At 41.9% G+C, this 22,013-nt stretch overlaps 1 protein-coding gene and 1 pseudogene across 4 annotated transcripts; one reads left to right on the forward strand and one right to left on the reverse strand.

Annotated features, from left to right (window-relative positions):
* Positions 1–5,892: 5,892 nt before the first annotated feature.
* On the reverse strand, positions 5,893–6,565 carry LOC311620838 (high mobility group protein B1-like; annotated as a pseudogene). Its single transcript has one exon. The product of its transcript is annotated as a high mobility group protein B1-like (transcript).
* Positions 6,566–13,380: 6,815 nt separating this feature from the next.
* CTXN3 (cortexin 3) lies at positions 13,381–21,596 on the forward strand. Of its 3 annotated transcripts, none has more exons than XM_084880634.1 (2): positions 13,381–13,730; positions 20,642–21,596. In XM_084880634.1, the coding sequence occupies exon 2, from the start codon at positions 20,741–20,743 to the stop codon at positions 20,984–20,986; it is 246 nt and encodes an 81-aa protein (XP_084736760.1). In that variant the 5' UTR covers positions 13,381–13,730; positions 20,642–20,740; the 3' UTR covers positions 20,987–21,596. The 3 variants fall into 3 exon arrangements, 2 of the variants coding, with proteins under 2 accessions (XP_084736760.1, XP_084736761.1); XM_084880635.1 differs by lacking the exon at positions 13,381–13,730 and adding an exon at positions 15,417–15,749; XR_014794767.1 differs by lacking the exon at positions 13,381–13,730 and adding an exon at positions 15,761–17,315 and having other exon boundaries at positions 20,642–20,739.
* The last annotated feature ends 417 nt before the right edge of the window (positions 21,597–22,013 follow it).

Genomic DNA, 22,013 nt, shown 5'->3' on the forward strand with positions numbered 1-22,013 from the left:
TAGCCAATGCTATTAGCAGCTACTATGTTTGAATTGAACCAATTACTCAAATCATGATGGATTTGAATTAGTTTTCTTTGTGCTTATGAAAACAGGTTCATAGACTTGAATTTTTCTTCCCCATAATTTACCAGTAAGAAGAAAACTCAAGGATTTCAGAATAATGGTATAATTCCCCATGATTGGTTTAAAGGTAACATTGAACTATTTTGACACTCAAATGAATGTGGAAAATACTTCTGAAAAGATGACATTTTCAATTTTAAAGTAGGATTATGTACAGAATCTGTTCTTGTGTCTGATCCATAACAGACCTGATTCTCTTTTGCCTCCAGTGAGTGACAAGCATACATGTTAAACCTGGGTAGGAATCCCTACAAAGGAAAATATGCCTCCCTGGTTCTCACTATGCTTCAGAACCTTCACCCAGATCTCAACAGCTGGCTTCTGACTGCAGATGAAGACTTGAGGCAAATAGTAATGAAGAGTTACCCTTATTCCTTCTGTCTTCAAAAGAAGCAGTCTATAAGATAATACTGCAAATATATATATATATATATATATATATATATATATATATATATATATATATATATATATTTTTTTTTTTTTTTTTTTTCGGGGGTGGGGGGAGAACACAAGGAAACTCAAGAAATATCTCTTATCCTCCAGATGAAAATTCCCTTTTCATTTTCCTCCTGATGTGCTGGGGGACCATTTTAGCCTGGGAAGGTGAAGAAGTTCTTGATGGGCTTGCACAGCCTCTAATTGTCCTGATGGAGATGGCAAGCATTCTGGTAAACTCATCCAAACATGGGAAGACAGTGGCGATTTTGTTCTCATGGGCATAAGATAGAGGTAGAATCATAGACTTTCAGGTCTAGTTATAGCCTCCTAACTTTAATAGCTGGGGAAAGTGGGACCCAAGAGCCAGCTTGCTCAGGATAACTTTGTCCCACAGCCGTTGTAAGAATGCAGATCTAGGGTCTTTGTACTACTTTGCCTCCCATAGGAGTCTTTAGGTAATTCTCAATCCTCTTTTCTCAGTAGTAGATTTCACTGCCTTGAATGAATTATCATGTCCAAAATTATGTAAGCTTTCCTCCAAACTGCAGCTTGTTTGCATTCTGCTTATAGCCTGAGACTCAAAACTACCTTTCCTGAAATAAAGGAACTCAATATTCTTAAAGTAGCAAAACACCGAGTGCCTTATTTATTGATATCTCCTCTGACAGTGGTTCCAAGCTATTTAGAGCACAGTTTTGGGAAATGATTTTGTAATATAAAATATGAACATGACAAATATTGACAGAAATTTCTTTTTTAAAATCAAGTTGCAATAATTTCTGTGGACTTCTGAGTTAGACAATCTATTCCCCCAACCAACCCTTGACCCAATTCAGTTTGGAGCCACCTCTAATGCAATATTTGAACTCAAGACAAATCCTACTGCCTAAATGTAAGAGGTAGGGGCAAGTAGCCAAGGAACAAGGGAACTCAGCTACTCAATAGTGGTCACCACACAGTGGTCACTTCAAGACCCCTTTGAACCTCAAAACTCTTAAATTCACATGGGAAGGTGAATGGGCCAGTCCCCATCACAAACACTGACTTTAGGTGTGAACATGCTTTGTTTTTTGGTTGCTCTGAGGAGCTTTTTTGCTCTTGCACTCAGGAATTCGTCAGGCTTATGTTCCCCTCAGAAGATAGCAAAGAAGCAAAACCACTAATAATGTGTATGCCTTGTGGAGTCTCCATCGTCTAAATTAGCAATTCTGATAAGTAATGTTGCTGCTCTTCTAAAATTCTTATTCTGCATGCATCTAGGAAAAGAGTTGGCCAAGGTTAGACCAGAGGGGACAATGCTCAAACTCCAGATTTGATGCAGTCTCTTTTGTGTCCACATCCACTCTCCCTGCCCACGAAAACATGAATGTCCTTGTTTTTCCAGAGGCCCCTGTCAAACCTTAGTTATTTTGAGACACTGACCTATCTATTTCTCTCAGGCCTTGCAACAGAATGCATGGTGAACAAAAATATGTTAAGTGTGATCTTTGTGTTCCTCAGCAAATTATTTTACCTTCCAAAATCTTGTCTATGAAGCTATAAAATTGGGATAATAATATTATGTATCCTAGGATGGTATGACCCCTGTGAGGTATTGAGTGTGGTACCTGACCCATTTGGTCAGGAGCCAGGGTGTGAGAGTGGGTCTGGAAGTGTCAGTCCAAGACTTGGTCCAGGATGAAAGATGAAGAGTCTGGGGCAGTGTCCAAAGGGCATCATGCTAAATATACTTCTTATTGTACTGAGCTAGAAAGGAGACAAGTCATAATCCAAAAGAGGGCACAAGAGAGCAGAGGGTAAAATAGCCAAATGAACCCAGGCATCAAAATCTAAGTTGATACTGAAAGCCAAACGGAGGCAACAAGTTATAAGCAGATCAGACCAAGATCAGGTGGAACTGGAGCAAGGGAGGATGGGAGGTAACATTGGGGCAGAATGAAGCTCAAGGATACTGAGATGGGGGACAATGTAGGCCAAAGAAATGTTACTGTGGGGGCATAATCTAAAGGGATTCACTACGTAAATGGTAGAACTCTAGTTAAATGCAGTGGTAGCCTATGTCATTGTTTGACATTATTCCGTGTTCCTTTTTAGGAAGGACTATATACCTCTCAACCTATTAAATTCAGATGTGGCCATGAGATTTGGCAGTTTAAAGCCATTTGGTAGAGTTTAAGAGCTTAAGAGCTAGCATATGCTCTTCCATGATCTCTTTTTTCTTTACCCCAATATCTGCTAGATATTGGCCTCTCTGTCTGGGTCTTAGAATGAGTATAATGAAGACATTGGAACAGAATTTCCAAATAATCCTCAATAAACCTGTACCAAGAAATACATTTATGTTATTTTCTGCCACTGACATTTTTTTTTTTAATCACAGCATTATTTAGCCTATCTTGACTGATACGAATGAAAATACTGGTTGGAAGCTAATAATTAATGGTGGTGTCTGGTTATACTTATTTTAATATGACAGGTAAAGTATGGCAATGCTGTTGCAAGAGAAAACAACTAGAAAAAAATATGACTTCAGTGTTTATTTAGGATGATTTGTAATAGAGAGTCAAGTCTTCAGGTAAATTTGTTACATATGATAATATCATGGCCAGTCAAGTGAAAAACAAATGAATAGGAGACCCAGCTTCCTTTATTCTCATACAGCACAACAGAAACTCAGTAAAATCAAACACACACACACACACACACACACACACACACACACACGCACACTTTCACTGTATTAAAAGCATGTAAAAGGGTCCTTTTCTTGTCATTTAAGAGTTCAAAGTCTAAGAACACCAAACATACCAAGTTGATGAGTTTTATAATTGTGATGTATTGTTATCCTAACTATCTTCATCATTATTATCATCATCATCATCATCTTACTGTTGCTTGTGTGGTTTTAGATATTAGACACAAAGAGTGGCTGTTGATTTGAGTTGCAAAAAATATGTGTCATTGTTTTTTGTCATATTTAGTTTTCTGAGCCATATATGTAGCCTTTAAAGGGAGAAAGGTGGTAATTTATTATTTTACATATACAAATGGCTTAGGAAAAGTGGTTTTGAAGTGATGGAACTACAGAATGAGGAAGGTTTAGAAAAAAGGACTCCACCCTTAGAGGAAACTCAAGACAGAGCGCAGGAGCTAGCAAGAGCTCATCTCAGATCCCAGAGGCAAATTCTCAAAAGCAGGCCCAGGGAAGGGGTGACACTGTTAGAGACGAATGGACCCTTCAGCCATTCTGACTTGGCCTAGGAATGTGGGCCTGTACAGAGGACAATACAGAGATTTTTCTTCATTGTTTTTCCATTTGCAAACACAGCTTCTCATAGCTTCCACATTAGTAATTCACTGAATATTGTATTGGCATTTGACCCAAGCCCTTCACCATATCCATGAGATGCAACACCAATTGCCGGGCTGTTGGCAACACTAACTGTTCATTTTTCTCAATTGATCACACATCTACTTTTGAATTAAGAAAAATGCTGAGAACAAAGGCAAGGAGCCTTTCTCAAAGTAATGCTGAAGGGCATTCTTAAGATGAAAGCAAATGTGAAACTTAGCAAATACATGCTCTGGCTTAGGTTATTTTAAAGGTGCTATTCTTGAGCATTTTATTTTACTTTTTATTTTATTTTATTGTTAATCCTCACCTGAGGACATATTTCCATTGATTTTTAGGGAGAGTGGTAGAGAGAGGGAAAGAGAGAGAAATGTTAATGTGAGAGAAACACACTGATTATTTGCTTCCTGCATGCGGCCTCTCTTTGGCTGGGGAGGAGTCTGCAATCAAGGTATGCATCCTTGACTGAATCGAACTCAGGACCCTTTGGTCCACAGGTCTATCCAATGAGCCAAACTGGCTAGGAGCTATTCTTGAGCATTGTAAATGAAGAGTTGTCTTTCTCACAAGCTCTTTGAAAAATTTTCCTGAATTGTATTCAGTGCCTACTAATTTACCATGCAGATTTTCACCTTTGTGTTAACTATGTACATTGAATATACTTGGGTGTATGCTATTATGTTTGTTTGCAAAATAAAGTTTATAAAAGACATAGGTACTTTTTTAGATTAAATAAGTTATCTACTGCTTCAGCTAAACCACCATTCTAAAAAGAGTTTATTCTTCAAATACCAAAAAGTACATCCAGCCTTTTATCAATTAGCAAAAGGAAAATTCATTGAATACATAATAGAAATGATATTCTGCTCCTGCTAGTTCATAACTTTCTTCAAACATTTCTGAAATGTAATGGGGTATAAGTACATACTCATAAATAAATAATTAAATAGAAGTTGGCTATAAAAATTAATAAATAGCCTGACCTGTGTAGCTCAGTTGGTTGGAGAATGGTCCCATATACCAAAACATCATGGGTTATATACCTAGATCATGGATTCAATCCATGTCAGGGTGCATAAGGAGGCAACTGATTGATGTTTTTCTCTCACATTGATGTTTCTTCTCTCTCTCTCAAAAATCAATAAGCCTATCTTCAGGTGAGGACTAAAAAAATGAATAAATATAAAACACATAAAATAATAGATGATGTTTGCATAATGTGGGAACACTAAGGCAATAGTCTAGATTTTATTGCACTATATGCAGTTATAAAAAATCATATTTTAAGTGTGGTAAGATATTTGAGGAGTCCAGAGAAGGATTAGCTTTACTTACATATAGAAAAGACCACAGCCCTTGAGGGGATTCTGGGTATTTGAGGAAGTTTCTATTCTCAAAAAATTAACCAGGCATTTCCTAGTAGTATCTAGGATGTCATCAGAAGAGACTCCTTTCCTGGATTTCAAGCAAGGTTTTCTTTCTGTCTTCCTTCCTTTCTTTCTTTCTTTTTCTTTCTTTCTTACTAATAAAAAATTGAATTTACTTAGAAGCATTTAGAATGTCAACAAAATAGCTGCAGCTTTTTTGAAATTACAGAGTGGTATTCAGTTAACAGAACAACAATTATTTAATATAAGCTGCATCAGAAACAACTGAAGATGAAAAAACTACCATTCCCAAAGATAACTAATTTGTGCTGTGCACCAACAAGGACCTGCTTTAAATTTCCATGCCAATTTACAACCCCCATACTGTAACAGGCAAGGTTAGTGGCTCTTGAAAATACCACCAGGACAGAGCTATCTAAAGACACATTCGGTAGTGTGTTAACCGCAAACAAAGACACTGTACAGTTGAAAAACAAATCTTACACAGCCTTACATTTCAATTTTTTTCTTTAAAAGGAGTGAGTTGTATACAGGGAGCGTTAAATGCTTTATAGACAAGAAAAAAAAAACTGCGCTAGAACCAACTTATTCATCATCATCATCTTCATCTTTCTCCTCACCTTCTTCTTCATCTTCCTCATCTTCCTCATCTTCTTCCTCTTTCTTTTTTTTCTTGCTTTTTCAGCCTTGACAGCTTCCTTTTTGGCAGTATCAGGCTTTCCTTTAGCCCGGTATGCAGCAATATCCTTTTCATATTTCTCCTTCAGCTTAGCAACCTTCTTTTCATAAGGCTGCTTGTCATCTGCAGCATTTTCATTTTACATTTCTCCCAGCTTCTTTGCAACATCACCAATGGTCAGGCTGGAATGCTCTCCTTTGATTTTTGGGTGATACTCAGAACAAAACAAGAAAAAGGCCGAAGGAGGCCTCTTGGGTGCATTGGGATCCTTGAATTTCTTTTTTGTTTCCCCTTTAGGGGGAATATATGTTTTCATTTCTCTCTCATAATGAGCCTTGTCTGCCTTTGCCATGTCTTCAAATTTTCCTTTCTCCTTAGCAGAAATGGTCCTCCACCTCTCTGAGCACTTCTTAGAAAACTCTGAGAAGCTGACTGAAGCATCTGCATGCTTTTTCTTGTGTTCCTCCCGGCAAGTTTGCACAAAGAAAGCATACAATGACATTTTGCCTCTCAGCTGCTTAGGGTCTCCTTTGCCCATGTTTCATTCCTTTCCCTCAGTGAGCGCATAGTCACCCAGTGCCCGGCCGGCTCTCACTTGCCCCAGCGCTGTCTCTATGGAGCTCAGTGTACTGCAATTTTCTTTATTTTTTAATCGTTTACTTTTACTAACTACACTGATAATTTTTACAAAGTGAAATTTCACACAGTTAAGCATTATGCACATGGTTAAACAATCAAATTGCTTGGAAGGGATTTTAATGAAAAGTGGCAGCTCTGTGCACTGCACCTCATCTCTCAGGTCTAACCCGAGGGAGAATAAAGTTTTGACAGTTGCTCTTTTTAGTTCTCTTGTTATTTTCTTATTAACAATTTGACCCCATCTCTTGTCCATTCCATCAGTGCTGACATTCTCTCTTCTCTTCCTGCTATCAGAAGTGGTAATTTTAGCGCAATCTTCACCACCACCACCCCTGCTAATAGTTGTTACATCAGATTCCTGGCCAACTGGTTAGTTGTACAACCTTGAAAGGCAGTCAGGTCAGTCATTTGTCCCCAGGCCTCCCACTTCTTCCTACTTCTTATCCTGACCTTAGTCTTCCCTGGCAGACAGTCACCCCCTTGTAGCTGTCACTGCCTTAGTAGCTGTTGCCCCCTCTGCATGCCTTCTAACCTCTGCATCACTATCAGCACTCCTCCATCCACCTTCCTCTCCCAGGGATAGACATGTTTCTCTCTGCCTCTTGTTCTCTATTATCCTTATCACCCTGGGCTTTTATTCTGGTCCTTGTTTGCTACAACATTAATGCGAGGTCAGAAGGGGAGGACAAAAGGCAGGGAAGAAGAGAAGATGCATGAATTTTAAGTAGGAATTCCAGGTAGCTGTTCTCAAAGCAGGGTATATGCAATTTCTAATGATGGGTCGATAGATTGCACCAGTTTTTCAAAGAGGTCTCTGATACCCCAAAATTTAAGCATAAGGCTCTTTAAAAAATATTTTTATTAATTTCAGAGAGGAAGATAGAGTGAGAGAGAGAATAAAACATCATTGATGAGAGAGACTCACTGCTGCCTCCACTTAGCTATATCAACAGGTTCCATACTGGGCATCTTGCCCACAACCCAGGCATGTGTCCCGACCAGGAATTGAACCAGGACCTCTTGGTTCATAGGTTGAAGCTCAACCACTGAGCCATGCCATCAGGCAAGCTTAAGGCTCTTTCTTCACAGAGTTAAAATACCTAAATCATTTCAAAGTGTAGATTTCATATACCCTACATTATTAACCATATAGATTTTTATTCAAAATATAGATTCTTGGCCTTACTGAATTAAATAAGCTGGGCCAAATATGCATCTTTAACAAGCTCCTGAGGTAACTTAATATCCTATATAATGAAGAGGTAATATGAAAATTGGCCATCACTCCAACACAAAGATGTCCACCCCCATGTGGTCAAAGATGGCTGCCACAAGATGGCCAGTAGAGGAGGGCAGTTGTGGTGATCAGGCCAGGAAGGAAGGGAAGCTGGGAGGGACCAGGCCTGCAAGGGAGGTCAGTTGGGGGCAATCAGGCCTGCAGGGGAGGACAGTTGGGGGGGACCAGGCCTACAGGGAAGGGCAGTTAGGGGTGACCAGGCTAGCATGGGAGGGCAGTTGGGGGCAACCAGGTCAGCAGGGGAGGACAGTTAGGAGCAACTAGGCCAGCGGGGAGAGCAGTTAGGGGCAATTTGGCTGGCAGGGGAGCATTTAGGCATCGATCAGGCTGGCAGGGGAGTGGTTAGGGGGTGATCACGCTGTCAGGCAGGCAAGAGATTGAGAGCCAGCAGTCCTGGATTGTGAAAGGGATGTCCGAGATTGGGCTAAGGAACAATTCCCCCATGCACGAATTTTTTTGCATTGGACCTTTTACATATAACAGAAATATAGATGATGTTATTATATATAAATATAAAATATATATATTTAAAGGCAAAATTGTAGATGGGAGGCCACCCCTTTCAGTTTTGAACACAGATTGGAAGAGAAAGATGTACCCTTAAGTCTGCCTTTTTAAAATCATGTGCTATATTACTAGAACTTCTGATTGATCTCGTTGAAATATTTATAAATTTAAAATAAATTTTAAGCAGCAACTTGATTGCATCATTCATAAGATATAGCATTGAGGCAGCTGGAGCAACCATTCAATGATCATATATCATAACTTTTGTTATGACCATTCCACAGCCTCTTTCCCACCTTATCCACAAGCTTAAATATCATAAATGAAGATTGGTTTTCCACAATTTTTTAAACAAGTATTTGTTTTAAACAGCTCCATACGATTAGTTTTGTCCTGTGGTTGTTTTCAGATTGATTTTTCTGTGGCAAGATTTTTAGCTTCCAGAATTCTGTCAGCTATAAAAGGGTCAGTAATTCTTGGGTACATGCTATTTCATTTTCTAAATCATCTTAATATTGTAAGCTGCTTAATCCTCTGTCTACACAGTACAGTTTCTCTTCTAAAATGCAGCCATTGAACAGAAAGAATGGTGCCAAGATGACAGCATAAAAATTTGGAAGGATTTGTATAAAACCTTAATTGGCACTTTCCATGACATTTTAAAGGCATTAAGTATTTCAAAGTCACTTTAAAAAATTGTTGTTACTATACCAGTCATTTAAAAAGAATAAATTTACCCACTAGGCTGTTAACTTCAGTATGAATTTCCTCGGAACAGTGAATAATTCACAGTGATGCTCTTATCCTTTCAAACTACAATTAGAATTAACAACTAAAATTTTGCAGACGCCGATTCTAAATAGAACGACTGTGGGACATTTTGAGAAGTTGCTCCTTCTTAGGAGTGGACATTGGCTTCCTCCTGAGCACAATGCATTCCCCCCCTATGGCTTTCTGATGTTTGACTTAAGAAGAAAGGAATGAACAAACTCGTTAATTTGTAGGGCAACCTGTAATCCTCACAAGTATTACATCCTATCAGTTTTTTCTTTGTTTCGGATACATTTCCACTGAGTTGCAGCATTGTTTTCTCCTCATTTTCATTTCGCATACTTCTCTGTCCAGATTCATCAGCTACTAATTGAGCATTCAACATGTCATAGAAATACATTCCAGAAAAGACCAAACCAGAAGGCTTCCAATTTGCAGTTGGACTTTACCTGGTGGCTTGGTTTTAATAATGTTTGAATATAGATTCTTATGTATAGGCTTGGTGTGACCATTATTAAACCATCCCCACTGTGGCCTGCTGTTTCCCCCACAGGCCCACTGGCCTGTGAAGAAAGCTAAGTGGATAAATATGCTCATACTTAGACCTGGCAAGTCAAAGGGATATTGGAAACTGAACTAATCTTGATGAAAAAAAAACACAACCCTGTAAATTACATGATATTTTTTTAAACAACCAGGAAGACAGAAAAATAAAAACATTGTACATAAACTGACTTTCGCTTCTTTTTTATGAATTAAAAGAAAGAGGTGGAGTCATTAAGGAATATCTTACCCTCAACTTCACATTGACTGCTGGTTACACAAATTACACTTGGCTTTCACCTTGGAAGGCAAACGAGAGACTATGAAGGGAGAAGGCACAAGGGGACACAAGGGAGAGGAGTCTAAGGGCTGAGGTATCAGGTCCTGCCATTCCACCTTCCCAGTGTAGTCGTCTCCTCCTTCTTCTTCAGATAGGAACACTACTTTTATTAATGTGTCAATTCATTGAAATTATGCAGAAAACATTATTAATATAATCAAGACTATCACAGTAATCCTCAGAGGAAAGGGGGGAGGATTAACCAAAGAACTTATATGCATATAGGCATAACCCAGCGTATTCTTTCACTGGACATTCCTTGAAAAGAGTAGTCAGCCATGTCCAATGCTTCCACAAAGAGCAAGGAAGATAAATGCTGAAGGGCTTTTCCTTTTTAGCTTGAGACAATTGGAAGCCACAGTTGACCCTGAGAGTTGAGGACAATTCAGCTGTCTGCTGGTGAGCAGTAAAAGGAGGTAAGGAAGTGGAAAGCAGTGGGGGTGGGCTAATCAAGAAGCTTAGCAACCACTGCTGGAAGTTGAGTGCCACTGGGCCCTTACCAGGGAGCCTTCTGGAATTGCACAACCTGAACAATTATTCTTTGCAATGCCTAACATAGAACATAACTGACACTTAAGTGAATGAACTTAATGTTTCTTGAATATCTGAAAGAAAAAATCTACACAAAGGAAGAAAAGATTTTTACAAAGAATGTAATGATGAAAATGAAATCATAATTGCATTTTGAAGATTATACCAATAATGGATTCAATTTTATTTTGAGAATTGCGCAGAGTCAGAAAGAAAGACAATGCTGATGATAATAATAACACTGCCTGTAATGGCATAAATCTGGGTGACTCATGAAGCCTTTTTCATATTCATTGTCTATTTCTTCATGGAAAAGTGCAGTGTAGGACATTTAGGAAAGAACTGTAACCTAAAGCACATGACAGGTGAGACTTGAAATTAGAATGTAGGGAAAATTCCTAAAATAGATTTCTAACTAGCTGAAGTCATGATGCTGTGTGGTTAAAAAGAAAGACTGAATTAACACACAGGAATAACACGAGATCAGAATGGGTAAGAGAAGCATAACAGGTATAACCTGTGAGATCATCCCATTTCATCACAATTCCACGTTAGTCTGAGCTTTATACAGCTCTGTGTAGCAGTCTAGGCTCTCCATTTAAAAACTGGGCCAGAGGGCAAAAATTTAAGGAAGAATTCACTAAAGATTATTAAAGACTAAAGAAATAGGAGCTACTATGAAATAGTCAAAGAACTAGTCTTTCCCAAATCCTTAGTCATTGTTTCAGAATTCATGATGATTCACGTAATGTAATTCCATGGGGGAAGGGCTGATTCCAATAATCCAATTACAATTATTTTATAAAAGAAATGTCCAAACTCAGCTGTACATCTTGGTATCAGCAGATCTTTGCCCAAGGCTTTTTGGTTTGCCTGGTTCAGTTTCCTTTGGGGAAGAGCATTCTAACAAGATTTTGTGGGGGTGAATGACTGTGGGGGTTTTGCAGCGAGGGTAGAATAAAATGAAAATAGGTTTATTTAGACTAAGTAAGCAATGGAGAAGTTAGTTTAAACAGAAGTTGTCAGAGGGGGTTGTGGAGCCTACTTCTCTGGAGAGTTTAAAAATAGGCCAAGCACTCATCTCTCTGGGATGGTTTCAGCCTGCAGAGAAGCTAGAGGACAGCCACAGCCCTCTCGTGTTCCCTTCCACCTCTCTGAAAACAGTATCTGAGGAGGCCTCCTGGGCAGGGTCAGTTGTTCCTAACTAGAGTACTTTTTGGCCATGTGGAATGATCAGTGACTAAGCGAGAGTGGGGTCAGAATGTTCCCTGAACCGCACTCTGTTGGCATTACCGAGACAAGGTCTTCCACCTACCAGCACCATCTGCCGAGAAGCACAGAGGATGCCAGTTAGTATTAAATGATACTGCTCTGTCGGCTTTATTTGTCCCACTGTAGTGTGAGTGAGTGTGTGTGTGTGTGTGAAAATTCAGTAAGAAAAACTAATTGGAAAGGAAACTCAGTTAAAAATCCAGAAAACAGACCAGTGGGTGTGGCTCAGTGGTTGAGCATTGACTTATGAACCAGGAGGTATATTGTAGTTTACTTCCCAGTCAGAGCGCATGCCCAGCTTGCAGCTCAATCCCCAGTGTGGGACGTGCAGGAGGCAGCTAATCAATGATTCTCATCATTGATGTTTCTAACTCTCTCTCCCTCTCCCTTCCTCTCTGAAATATATATATATATATATATATATATATCCAGAAAACATAAACGTGGAAAAGACCTTCATGTCCTTTTGAGGTTAGGGTCTAATGTCAAGCATTAGATTCTGACTTTAAAGCCTAACATTCAGTATTTGAATTTCCTTGGGTTTGAGGTCTGTCTAGGACTGTTTTCTGTTGCCAGCACAGGGGGGTTTCCTCTTAGAAAATGAGCTGTGTCCCAGTCCCCGAAGGCTGTTGGGTAATGGCTTCACTCGCACCAGCTGAAGAGGCAGCAGAGCCACAGGCACAGAGTTAGCTTTAAGTATCATGTACCCCCTCATTTGGTGGGTGGGTGTTGTCGCGAACCACACTTCCACCTCAACAAAGAAAGTGGTGAGTTGCCAAAAAACAAGGATGTTCCAACTTAAGGATTATGCTGAATTCTTTCTAGGGGGACCACTTTTTATAAAAAGATAAGTTTTATCCTAAAACATTTCCTAAATTTACTTAGGTACTCTATCCAAGGAAAATAGTTTAAGTATTGCAGCATGTAACTACTATCTGCAGAAATGGAACAACTTTCTCTCAACAAAGGTCTATCTTTATTCACCGAGTGGTCTCAGACGGCCTGTGTGGGGTGGGGGACCTGCCAAGGTCACAATTATGCAGGTTGACCCAAGGAGACACTGGACAGGCACCCTGCAGCCTGGCAAATTTATAAACAGGTGGTGAAAATATGATTTTGTTCTTTTTAAGTTGTTCTTGTTGCTTCCCATAATTGCTGCTTTTTCTGAAAGGTCAGTTTTGTTTCTTTTAGGAAAAGGAGACTTTTTTTTTTCCCATCTCCCAAATGCTAAGTTGTGCCCTTCCCTAGAAGTCTTCCCATTAATTAAGTTGGCCTGAAGGTCATACCAGTAAACCATAATCAATATGGAGGCTGGTGGCTGCAAGGTGCTTGCTCACTGACATCCCCAAAAAGGGAGAGTGTCCACAATCAATAGGGAAGAGCAGGACCCTGGTAGATTTATGGCTTTGATTTTGAAAAAGGGATGGGAATGCCCTGTGATGCTCCCCCTCCACCCCTGCACTCCTTCTGAATGTTAATGCTTTCTTGGGGATGATTTCAGACACACTGCTAGGATACTGCCTCTACTCACTGAAGCAGAATCCTCGGAGGAGTTGCTGAGGCAGAACTGAAATCATGGCTCGCCTCCGAGGAGCAGCCGTGGTGGCCGCTAATGACGCCTCACTCAGAAAGACGATGCTCCTTTAACTCGAGGCTTTGAATGGGAAGTTTCTAAGCCTGAAACAACCGCGGTAGATCTGGGGTGTGCCGCCAGCTGCGTGCGGCTCCCACTGTCTCCTGCTTTCACACAGCCGGGTCGGGGAGAATGGAAACTAAAGAAGCTTGTAACTACCTGTAACTGTTCCACCAGGAAATGGACCGAGTGTTTGCTCAGCCAGACTCAGGTACCTGACCCAAACTGTGTCTGTGACAGGCTAGTTAAACGCTTCTCTCTAACTTTGTGCATGGGCAAGAATTGCATCGATGCCTTTTGGATCTCAGTTCTGAATTCAGAGCTCGCTGTCAGATAAAGTGTAATTAAACAGCTGCGAGGTGAAGTTAATGTGGGGGCGGCGGCGAAATGTAACGATGCCTTTATTTTTAAAGCATGCTTTAAGTTTATAATGTTACTGACACTGGGTAACGGAGCAGTAAAATAGACTTATTTCTTGGTTAAGCTGCAGTAAATTATTCTTGAAAGCTATTTGGCCACGGCAGTATTTTCCCCTCCTTTACCTAAAATATCCTGTCTTCCAAAATGTCATGGGGATGTTTTAATTTGTTTACAAAGGTTTGCAACTCAACAACTCGTAATGGCAGTGCTGACTGTCCCTGGGGTCCCCGGGTGAGGAGCAGCCTCAGCCCTTCCAGTGTCAGCACGTAAGGAAAACTGGGTAGCCTAGTCATGTGTGTGGCTTGAAGTTAAAAGTTCCAGTTTGCTAAGGGTGCCCTTTGCTACCCCCGGTTACTGACCGAGGCTAGGTGGTATTTTCCTGATGTTCTCAGCGAGGCTGCCGGCTTGCCCTTCTGTCCCTTTAAGACTCTTCAAGCAGATGGTAGGAAGAAGAGGAAGATAGAGAAGAAGGAAAGCTGAGGTTGGGGCTCAGGCTGAAGAGAAAGGTCTCCTGCGGACTCAGAGCTGGCAGGGTCCACTCCCAAACCCAAGCCGACCTGCCTGCGGGCTGACTTTGCAGAGGCGCCTGGCCGGCGGGCCGGAGGGACTAGACCTCCCCTGCAGCAGCAGGGGCTGCCAACAGTTCCCAAACTGCCTGTTGACATTTGTAGCTGACCACAGTCACATGCCTTTCAAGGCACCGTTTGCGGGCTTCCTAGTAGCCTGGGGTCTGTGATCGGAGTGTGTAAACTAACGTTCACTCTTAGCCGTCCTGTGAATTCTAAAGCACCAGGGCTATTGTAATGGAACAGGGGAGCTGTATTTGGAAAAAGAGGAATAGGGAAGTTGCCCTGTATTTATGTGTAAAAAAAAAAAAAATGCACGAAGTACCTGGAAAGAGGCAGGAAATCTTTCCCGGAAGTTCTTGGCTGGTCACCAAGAGGGCCACACATTGCATGAATGTATAGGAAACATTTGTATGCATCTCCTGGAAGGCAAGTTACTATTCACAGGGCTCACACACAGAATTGCTGCCGGAGTCATAGGTGTCCACAAGATTCATTTGCTTCGAAGTGATTTGATCGCCTTAGATGATGATGAGGTGGATTTTGTGGAGAGCTCACAACTGTGGGGAAAGAGGCACAATAGCCTTGCCTGGGATGTTCACATGTCTTGTGGCGGGGAATGGAGGGGGTGGACCTCCTGAGGCGCCAGTTATGTAAACGGCAATGCAGCCGAGGCTTCTTTTAGCTCTGAACGTAGAGAACAACTCTATTGAGCATCAGTCTCAGGACATGTATTATTTTCATCACCGAAATGTTAACATTTCAACAGTGAGCTTCAGAGCCGTGGCGGAATAATGCTGCATTTTGAGTAAGGCTGTCTCTGCCAGTTGTTGCAAATTTAGTCCTGCTCACCTAGTCAGTTCCCTGCCTGCAGCAGCCCAAGGCAGGGCTCACTCCTCGGCTGGGTAAACATAACTGAGGCACCCAGGGTGTCTTTGCAGGACAAAGCGTCCTGTCTGTCACATGGGAGAGTAAACCGGACAAGCCTGCGAGTGCTCTTGCTCAATGGGCGGACTGTTTTTACACCTACTTTTGAAAACATGTCAAGTCACATAACTAGGTTTCTGGCCTAGAAGTTTTAAAAAAAAATCAGGAACAGCAATTATGTGGTTGAGGAGTACTTGAATGCATGCTGTTAGCGGCCCAGAGAGTTCGCGGCTCGAGAGATGACGACTTTCTATTTGCTCCAACGTGCCACAGAGAAACTTGCAAACCAGCAACCTTAGGCCGATGCTGCTCTTTTGGTAACGGATGTTTCTTTTTATGTGGGGCAACTGACTTAGAATCTCTCTTGCTTTGTGTGCTTACTTACTTGCATAACAGAAGTCAGAAATAAATCTTATTTTGCACAATAATGGTCTAAAGAGACTACAATCATTTGTCTTCCCCTGTTTATGGATCACTCACTATACCAGGCAGGACTGCACATGCGTTGCATCTGCCGCAACTATTATTGCAACCGACTGCAGGAGGGCTGGCACTCAGGCCGATGACCACAAACGTGAGATGGCGGAATGAAATGCCAGTGTGTCTGCCAAACGCACTCAACGATTCTACTGCTGTCACTTCAAAAATGAAAAGAAACATGTCACTGCTTTAAGGATATGTTTTCTTCAGATAACGTATGTCTCCTTACTGTGAGATTGTTTCTTGAGATGCTAATGAAATGAAATGGCCGAAGGAAGGACCCAAGCTGGAGAAGGTACATGTTGACATTTATAGTTTCCATGTTAGACATTTGCGCTGGAGATGTTTTAAAATGGCTGCCCTTCCAGACCAGAGAAGCAGAGCAGGGTGGAAAGGGCTGACCCCTTACATAGAGGGAAACGGCTTATCTCCAGTCGATTTCTATATTCCAGACCCCACCGATCAACACTGAGGCCAAGGACAATTTAAAGGGCCGAACAACTGCTTTTCAAATCATGAGATCTGTGACTATGAAAGTGCCATTGTGGCTCAGACTACCTGTGATTCTTGGAAACAACCTCTGACATCTTACTTTTACCCCCTGTCTGTGCCAGCCGGACCCTGAAGTTTGAATCCAGTTCCCTGGGCTGTCCGGGGCTAGAGATTTGAGTCAGCCTTTACTGAAAGAGGCAGAGACCCCAGAGCAGCAAGGGTTCCTCAAGGGCCTGCTTTTGACGAAGGGGAAGGAGGTGAACCCCGGGGAGACTTGTCCTGTAGCAGGTGCTGCCGCAGAGACGCGGGTGAAGTGCTCCTGGAGGTCAAGGGCCAGATGTGGGTTCCACTGAGGAGGTGGTGTTTGGGGTGGCCCCAGGGAGAGAGGAGAGACCGCAGGTGGGAAGAGGCAAGGAGGAGAGCATCTCGACTGGAAGCTCACCTCGAAGGTGGGAAACGGAGGGGCTCCAGCCCCAGCAGGTGCTGGAGAAGCTGCAGGGCAGGCCACCGAGGCTCTCTCCCCAGGTGTCTGCAGATTCAATTACATGTCGGTTTGTTCTTATCAACACATTGGTCATTTCACTCAAAGCCAATGTGATTTGATGTTGGCTCCTTTTTTTTATTGTGAAAATAAATTAATATCTTAGAATCAGAATGTGACCTGATTTGTGATCCAAAAAACAGGGGTATCAGGTCCAAAAGGGGGTTATAATGGGTGAATTAGGGTCTTGGCCATTGGAGGACAGAGGCTTTCGGAAGGGAGGAGAGGTAAGATCCGAGCACAGAAAGATGAATCCTGATGTGGGGATGGAGAAGGATGGGAAGGAGAGAGCCTCTTTGCAAATCACCCTGAAGTGCGTGGGTAATGGAGAGAACAGCTGCGGCTAAGTGGACGGCTCACAAGGGTCTCCGTAAGTAATTGAAGGTATTTTACACTTTGTGAATATCAGGGTCCGGGAAGCCTGGCTTGAGAAAAGAGATATATTATAGGTTTTTTTTTAATGGCATGTTTTAATTAAGGTTTCCTTGGCCCCATATTAAAACTAGACATTATTTCCCGAGCACACACAGACGGATTAGCAAAGGGAAGACACGGAGGCACTGAGGGAGGGGGAAGCCAGTCAGGATTAAAGTGCTGCTGCAAGTAACCGCTCCTGCTTATCCCGAAATAACTGCCTTTGTTATTATTAACACAGGAAGGCTGCGTCAGAATCTTCGGCAGTAATTTACTCGCCCAGATTCCACTATTTATCTAAAAGGAGATTTCAGTATTCCGCAAAAAGCAATTGTGAACATTTCCTAAGAACCATTTGTACCGAAAAGGGACATTTTAGTCCAAGATGGACGTTTTTTAAAGTGCACGTTTTTAAAAAAAAAAAAAAATGTTTTTGTATTGTGACTACATGTAATTCTTTCTGTGCATCTTATTATATCTGATGATGTTTCCTTTAACTTAAAACATGCTGCTGAACTTTCCATACTTGTACATTATTGATTAGCTGGTTTGGGGATTTTGGAAAGAAAAACAGCCTCTTCCAAAGGATTTCAATCAGACCTGGGCAACACTATGAAATAGCTGGCATTTCTTTCCGGATCTCTGTGTCCTTAAATCCCTTTAAACCGTTTCCTATTTTCCCATCTGTACCCGTCATCTCCATCCTCCCCGGGGCTCTGCAGCTGGGCCACCCGCTCCCCCCCAGCCCTCTCCAGCAGCTCCACTCCCAGCAAGATCTTCCATCCCCTTTCTGTCACCCATTTCCCTATCCTTCAGGTTTTCACAGACAAATCCCTACTGTGCTAATGTGTCACTTTCCTTGGTAAACTATTACAATCCAATACCCTTTAGTGGTTTGACCGAATGAAGTAATTTTAAAAGGAACTTGGGCGCCGCAGTTTCCTGGAAGGGAAGAGACTTGTAATGTATAAAGAATGATGGAATCGTCAGGACACATAGTCTGGCTGCGAAGAGAGTTAAGCATATCCTTGCATCAGCCTTTCAATCAGAATAAGGTGGTAAAACTGCAAATTAAAACTGATTTTTTAAATCATTCCCATCAGAATCAGATGACGAGGTTATTTGCTGGTGCTTCCTGGGATGGTGGTCCATCACCGAAGCCCCCAAGTGAATAGCGCATCAGCTCTAAAACCGGAATTGTGGGAGAAGCCTGGGAAGTATGAGATGTTGCAATAGGAGAAAAGAATTTAGCATTTGCCTTGTACTAAGGACAACGCTTGGGGAAAACTGCACCTGGGTGTCAACATGGCTCTTAACAGGTGGAGGTGAGGGGTGGGAAGGGAGGGGCTGCACAAGGTATCACTATCCTTGTCAGCCAGCCCATGGATCGGGAGTAATTATCACAGGCCCAGAAGGCCCTATGCCCCATTCTTTACTTTGAATTCCACAAATCTGGGAATATATTTTGTACATTTATCCGGGGGTGGGGAACATCCAGCCAGCAGGCCGTATAAGGCCCATGAAATCATTTGGTCTGGCCCTGCCAAGGAGTTAGGGGTGAATTAATTAAATGTTTGACCAAATGCAACAAGTTAATTTTTAAGTTAATAATTCTGTATGGCCCGTGAATTATATAAATATCCAAATGGCCTTTGACAGGAAACAAGTTCCCAACCCCTGATGTGCACAGTGAATGATCTTTATTTTTTCCCCCTATATTTCCTTTTTTATTTATGGAGTGTTCTCATAAGGATTTTCTGAAAATGCATACCTGTATTGAGAATAGACAAAGAAGGTCTCTGCCCTCATTTGGGAAAACGGACCTAGACTAGGTCCTAGTAAGTGGGCGGGAGGGCAGGGATGGAGGTACAAGGATCCCCAGAAGGACATGGAAAGGCGAGAGGGAACGTAGCTAGGACATCTATTCTTCTGCCACGACATGGCTTTCTCTCGACCCAGCCCTGGGAGTAAGTCTGAGTAAGTCCAGCCTGGGCACTGGGGGAGAGGACAGGTGGCCCAGGCAGAAGCAGTAAGGGGAGCTGTCTGGGAGGCGCTGGCCACATTTCCTGCCCCCTCCCCACAGCCTCAGTTACCTAGCGATTAGCATCCAAGCAAACCAAAACCAAGCCCAACCCATGAACATCCTCGATAGTCCTAAGGAGCTTATTTTTTAAAAATACAGTCAAATTTTATCCCAGTCTTACTTCAAACTAAAAATGAAGCATAAGTGAATCCATTGTAACTATTTCGGTCTGAATTAAAAAAAAAAAAAAAATTCAGTCATGGAACTGCAAAATAGTCTTTCCCCCCAAACTGGTAACTCCTCCCACGTACTGCTTGTCATTCCCTTTATAAGCTGGCTTTTAAAACTGTGATTTTTATTAACTCTGAAGTGTCAACAGTCATGCAAACTGCCGTGATAACTACTGCCATACTTCAATGTAATGATTATAAGTTAGCTAAAGAAATATCGCATTAATGCCTTAGGTCATCATTTCTAGTTCTATTTAGTTGCTTCTTTTCATTGAGCATAATTTTTTGAATCCATGTTAATTTTCATACCTGACTACTCTGCTATGCAATTTTTCCAATAGACAGATTTATAAATCAATGCATCATATGATTTTTCTACAGAGTAGTGTGTAATAGAGATGCTCTTCTTTACACAATTTGAGTTAAATAGATTGAGTTCAATATCTGGAGCTTTTGCAGTCCTTGTGTACACTTCAATTTGTCTTGCAAGATGAACAGTAATACCCATAATCCTTAATTTTACTCCCCACCAGTAAAATGTCCTACTCTCTTCTCTCCACCTAATGGTCTTGCACAGTAGGAAGCCACTGTAAGCTTTAACAATAATGGAGTCAATCAATTCCTTTTTCCTAGCTCAGTTCTCTGAGTGCTTTCCAGGGTCGGGTACTGAGCCTGGCCTGGGCTTTCTGCAGAGAAAAAGCAGCAGCAGGAGCGTGATGGGTTGGAAGTGTGAGGTGCCTTCTTTCTCTCTTGGCTCAGGCAAGGGAAAGCGAAGAAGCACCGCAGCTCTTAGTCATGTCCTCAGTGAAGCAACACTTTGCTGTTCTTCTCTGTGTGCTTTTCAGAGGCATTCATCCTCATTATAGCAACTGGAGACACACAGGCACTTCTTCCATCCTCACAGTTTGGCGACCTCTCCAAGGTCCCACACTTACTTAGCAATAAAGTTGAGGACAGAGGCTAGCGCCTAGGGCCTAGAAATAATTTGTTATCTATTTCCTTTTCCCCCTCTTTCTTTTTTTCCTGCAGAGAACTCAGCCTCTCCCAGGTGCAAACACCATGCTCTCCGCAGACTGACGATGGAAGGAGAGGACGCTGGGCGATCCTGCACTCGGGTTTCCCTGGACCATGGATGGAGGGCAGCCTGCCCCTTCGCCCCCAGTGCCCTTCGGGAACACGTTGTCAGATGCTAGCATGTCTCTGGAGCAGAAAACCACATTTGCTTTTGTGATTCTGCTGTTTATTTTCTTGGGCGTCCTCATCGTCAGGTGCTTCCGGATTCTTCTGGACCCGTATCGGAGCATGCCAACCTCGACCTGGGCTGACGGACTGGAAGGCCTGGAGAAAGGGCAGTTTGACCATGCCCTGGCTTAGCAGGGCGGGAGCAGGACCCCCTACGGAGGAGGAGAACTGCTTCGTGTCTTGGCAAGGAACTCTCTATCGTCAATGTTCTCAGCAAATAATCAAGTTTTAGTGACATCTGGTCCTAAGACCACAGCTCAGTCAACATGCTGTTGGGTTAAGATATTTGAGCATATTGGAAATGGAGACTAATATTACTAACCCAGAATACAGAGGTTTCAATTTCTGTGTTTACTCCCTGAATGAATGTTGAAAAATGTGGGATGATGAAACCAAGAGCATCGATGCTGACATGAACTTGGCCATAAAATGAAGCACTATCTGACCTGATTAGAGACTAAAGACTAGGAAAGGTCGGACCTGAATCTGGTGACAGGGCCAAGAAGAGAGAGACTTCCTTGCTTTAATCGTGCCCCTCACATTATTTTATTTCCATGGACATCTGGGTCCCAGGTAGAGAGTGAAGAAGATTATGCTGAGTGGACCAAAGGCAGGTACTTGTTTTTGCCTAAAGCAAGGAGTATGGGCAAGCCATGGGAGGGCTGAGAAGACCTGGTTCCATCCTGAGAAAATGTTGAGGATTATATTTTATTTTTAAAATAAAACTGAGTTCAAAGGCTTATAGAGGTTTAAAACTATTTACCAGGCCAGGTACATTCTATATATTCATATAAATAACAAGTATAGAGGTAGCTATACATAACCTGAATTTACTTTCTTTATACAAACAACTGAAATAATAAGCTAGAAGGGAAGCTTCAAGTTGTATTTTTGTGTTTTGTTTTTTTTAATGTGTGTGTGTACTTTTTTTAAATAAAAAGTTAAGTGTTTAGAGGAGGAGACTTTTACAGTCTCAAGAGAACTGTGTGTTTATGACTGAATATAGAAACCAAATAAAACTCTTCAAGGCACAGAAGTGTCTCTTCTTTTATTTCTCTGAGACTACGTGCCTGGAGGCCATGTGGTATATCCAATGCTGAGTGTCTGAGTGTTCTGAGAGTGAGAGGAAAAGCAAAGACCATGAAAGGTCATTGGATTC

The sequence above is a fragment of the Pipistrellus hanaki genome (genome assembly GCF_964339955.1).
Source record: "Pipistrellus hanaki genome assembly, chromosome: 4".
Lineage (NCBI taxonomy): Eukaryota > Metazoa > Chordata > Mammalia > Chiroptera > Vespertilionidae > Pipistrellus > Pipistrellus hanaki.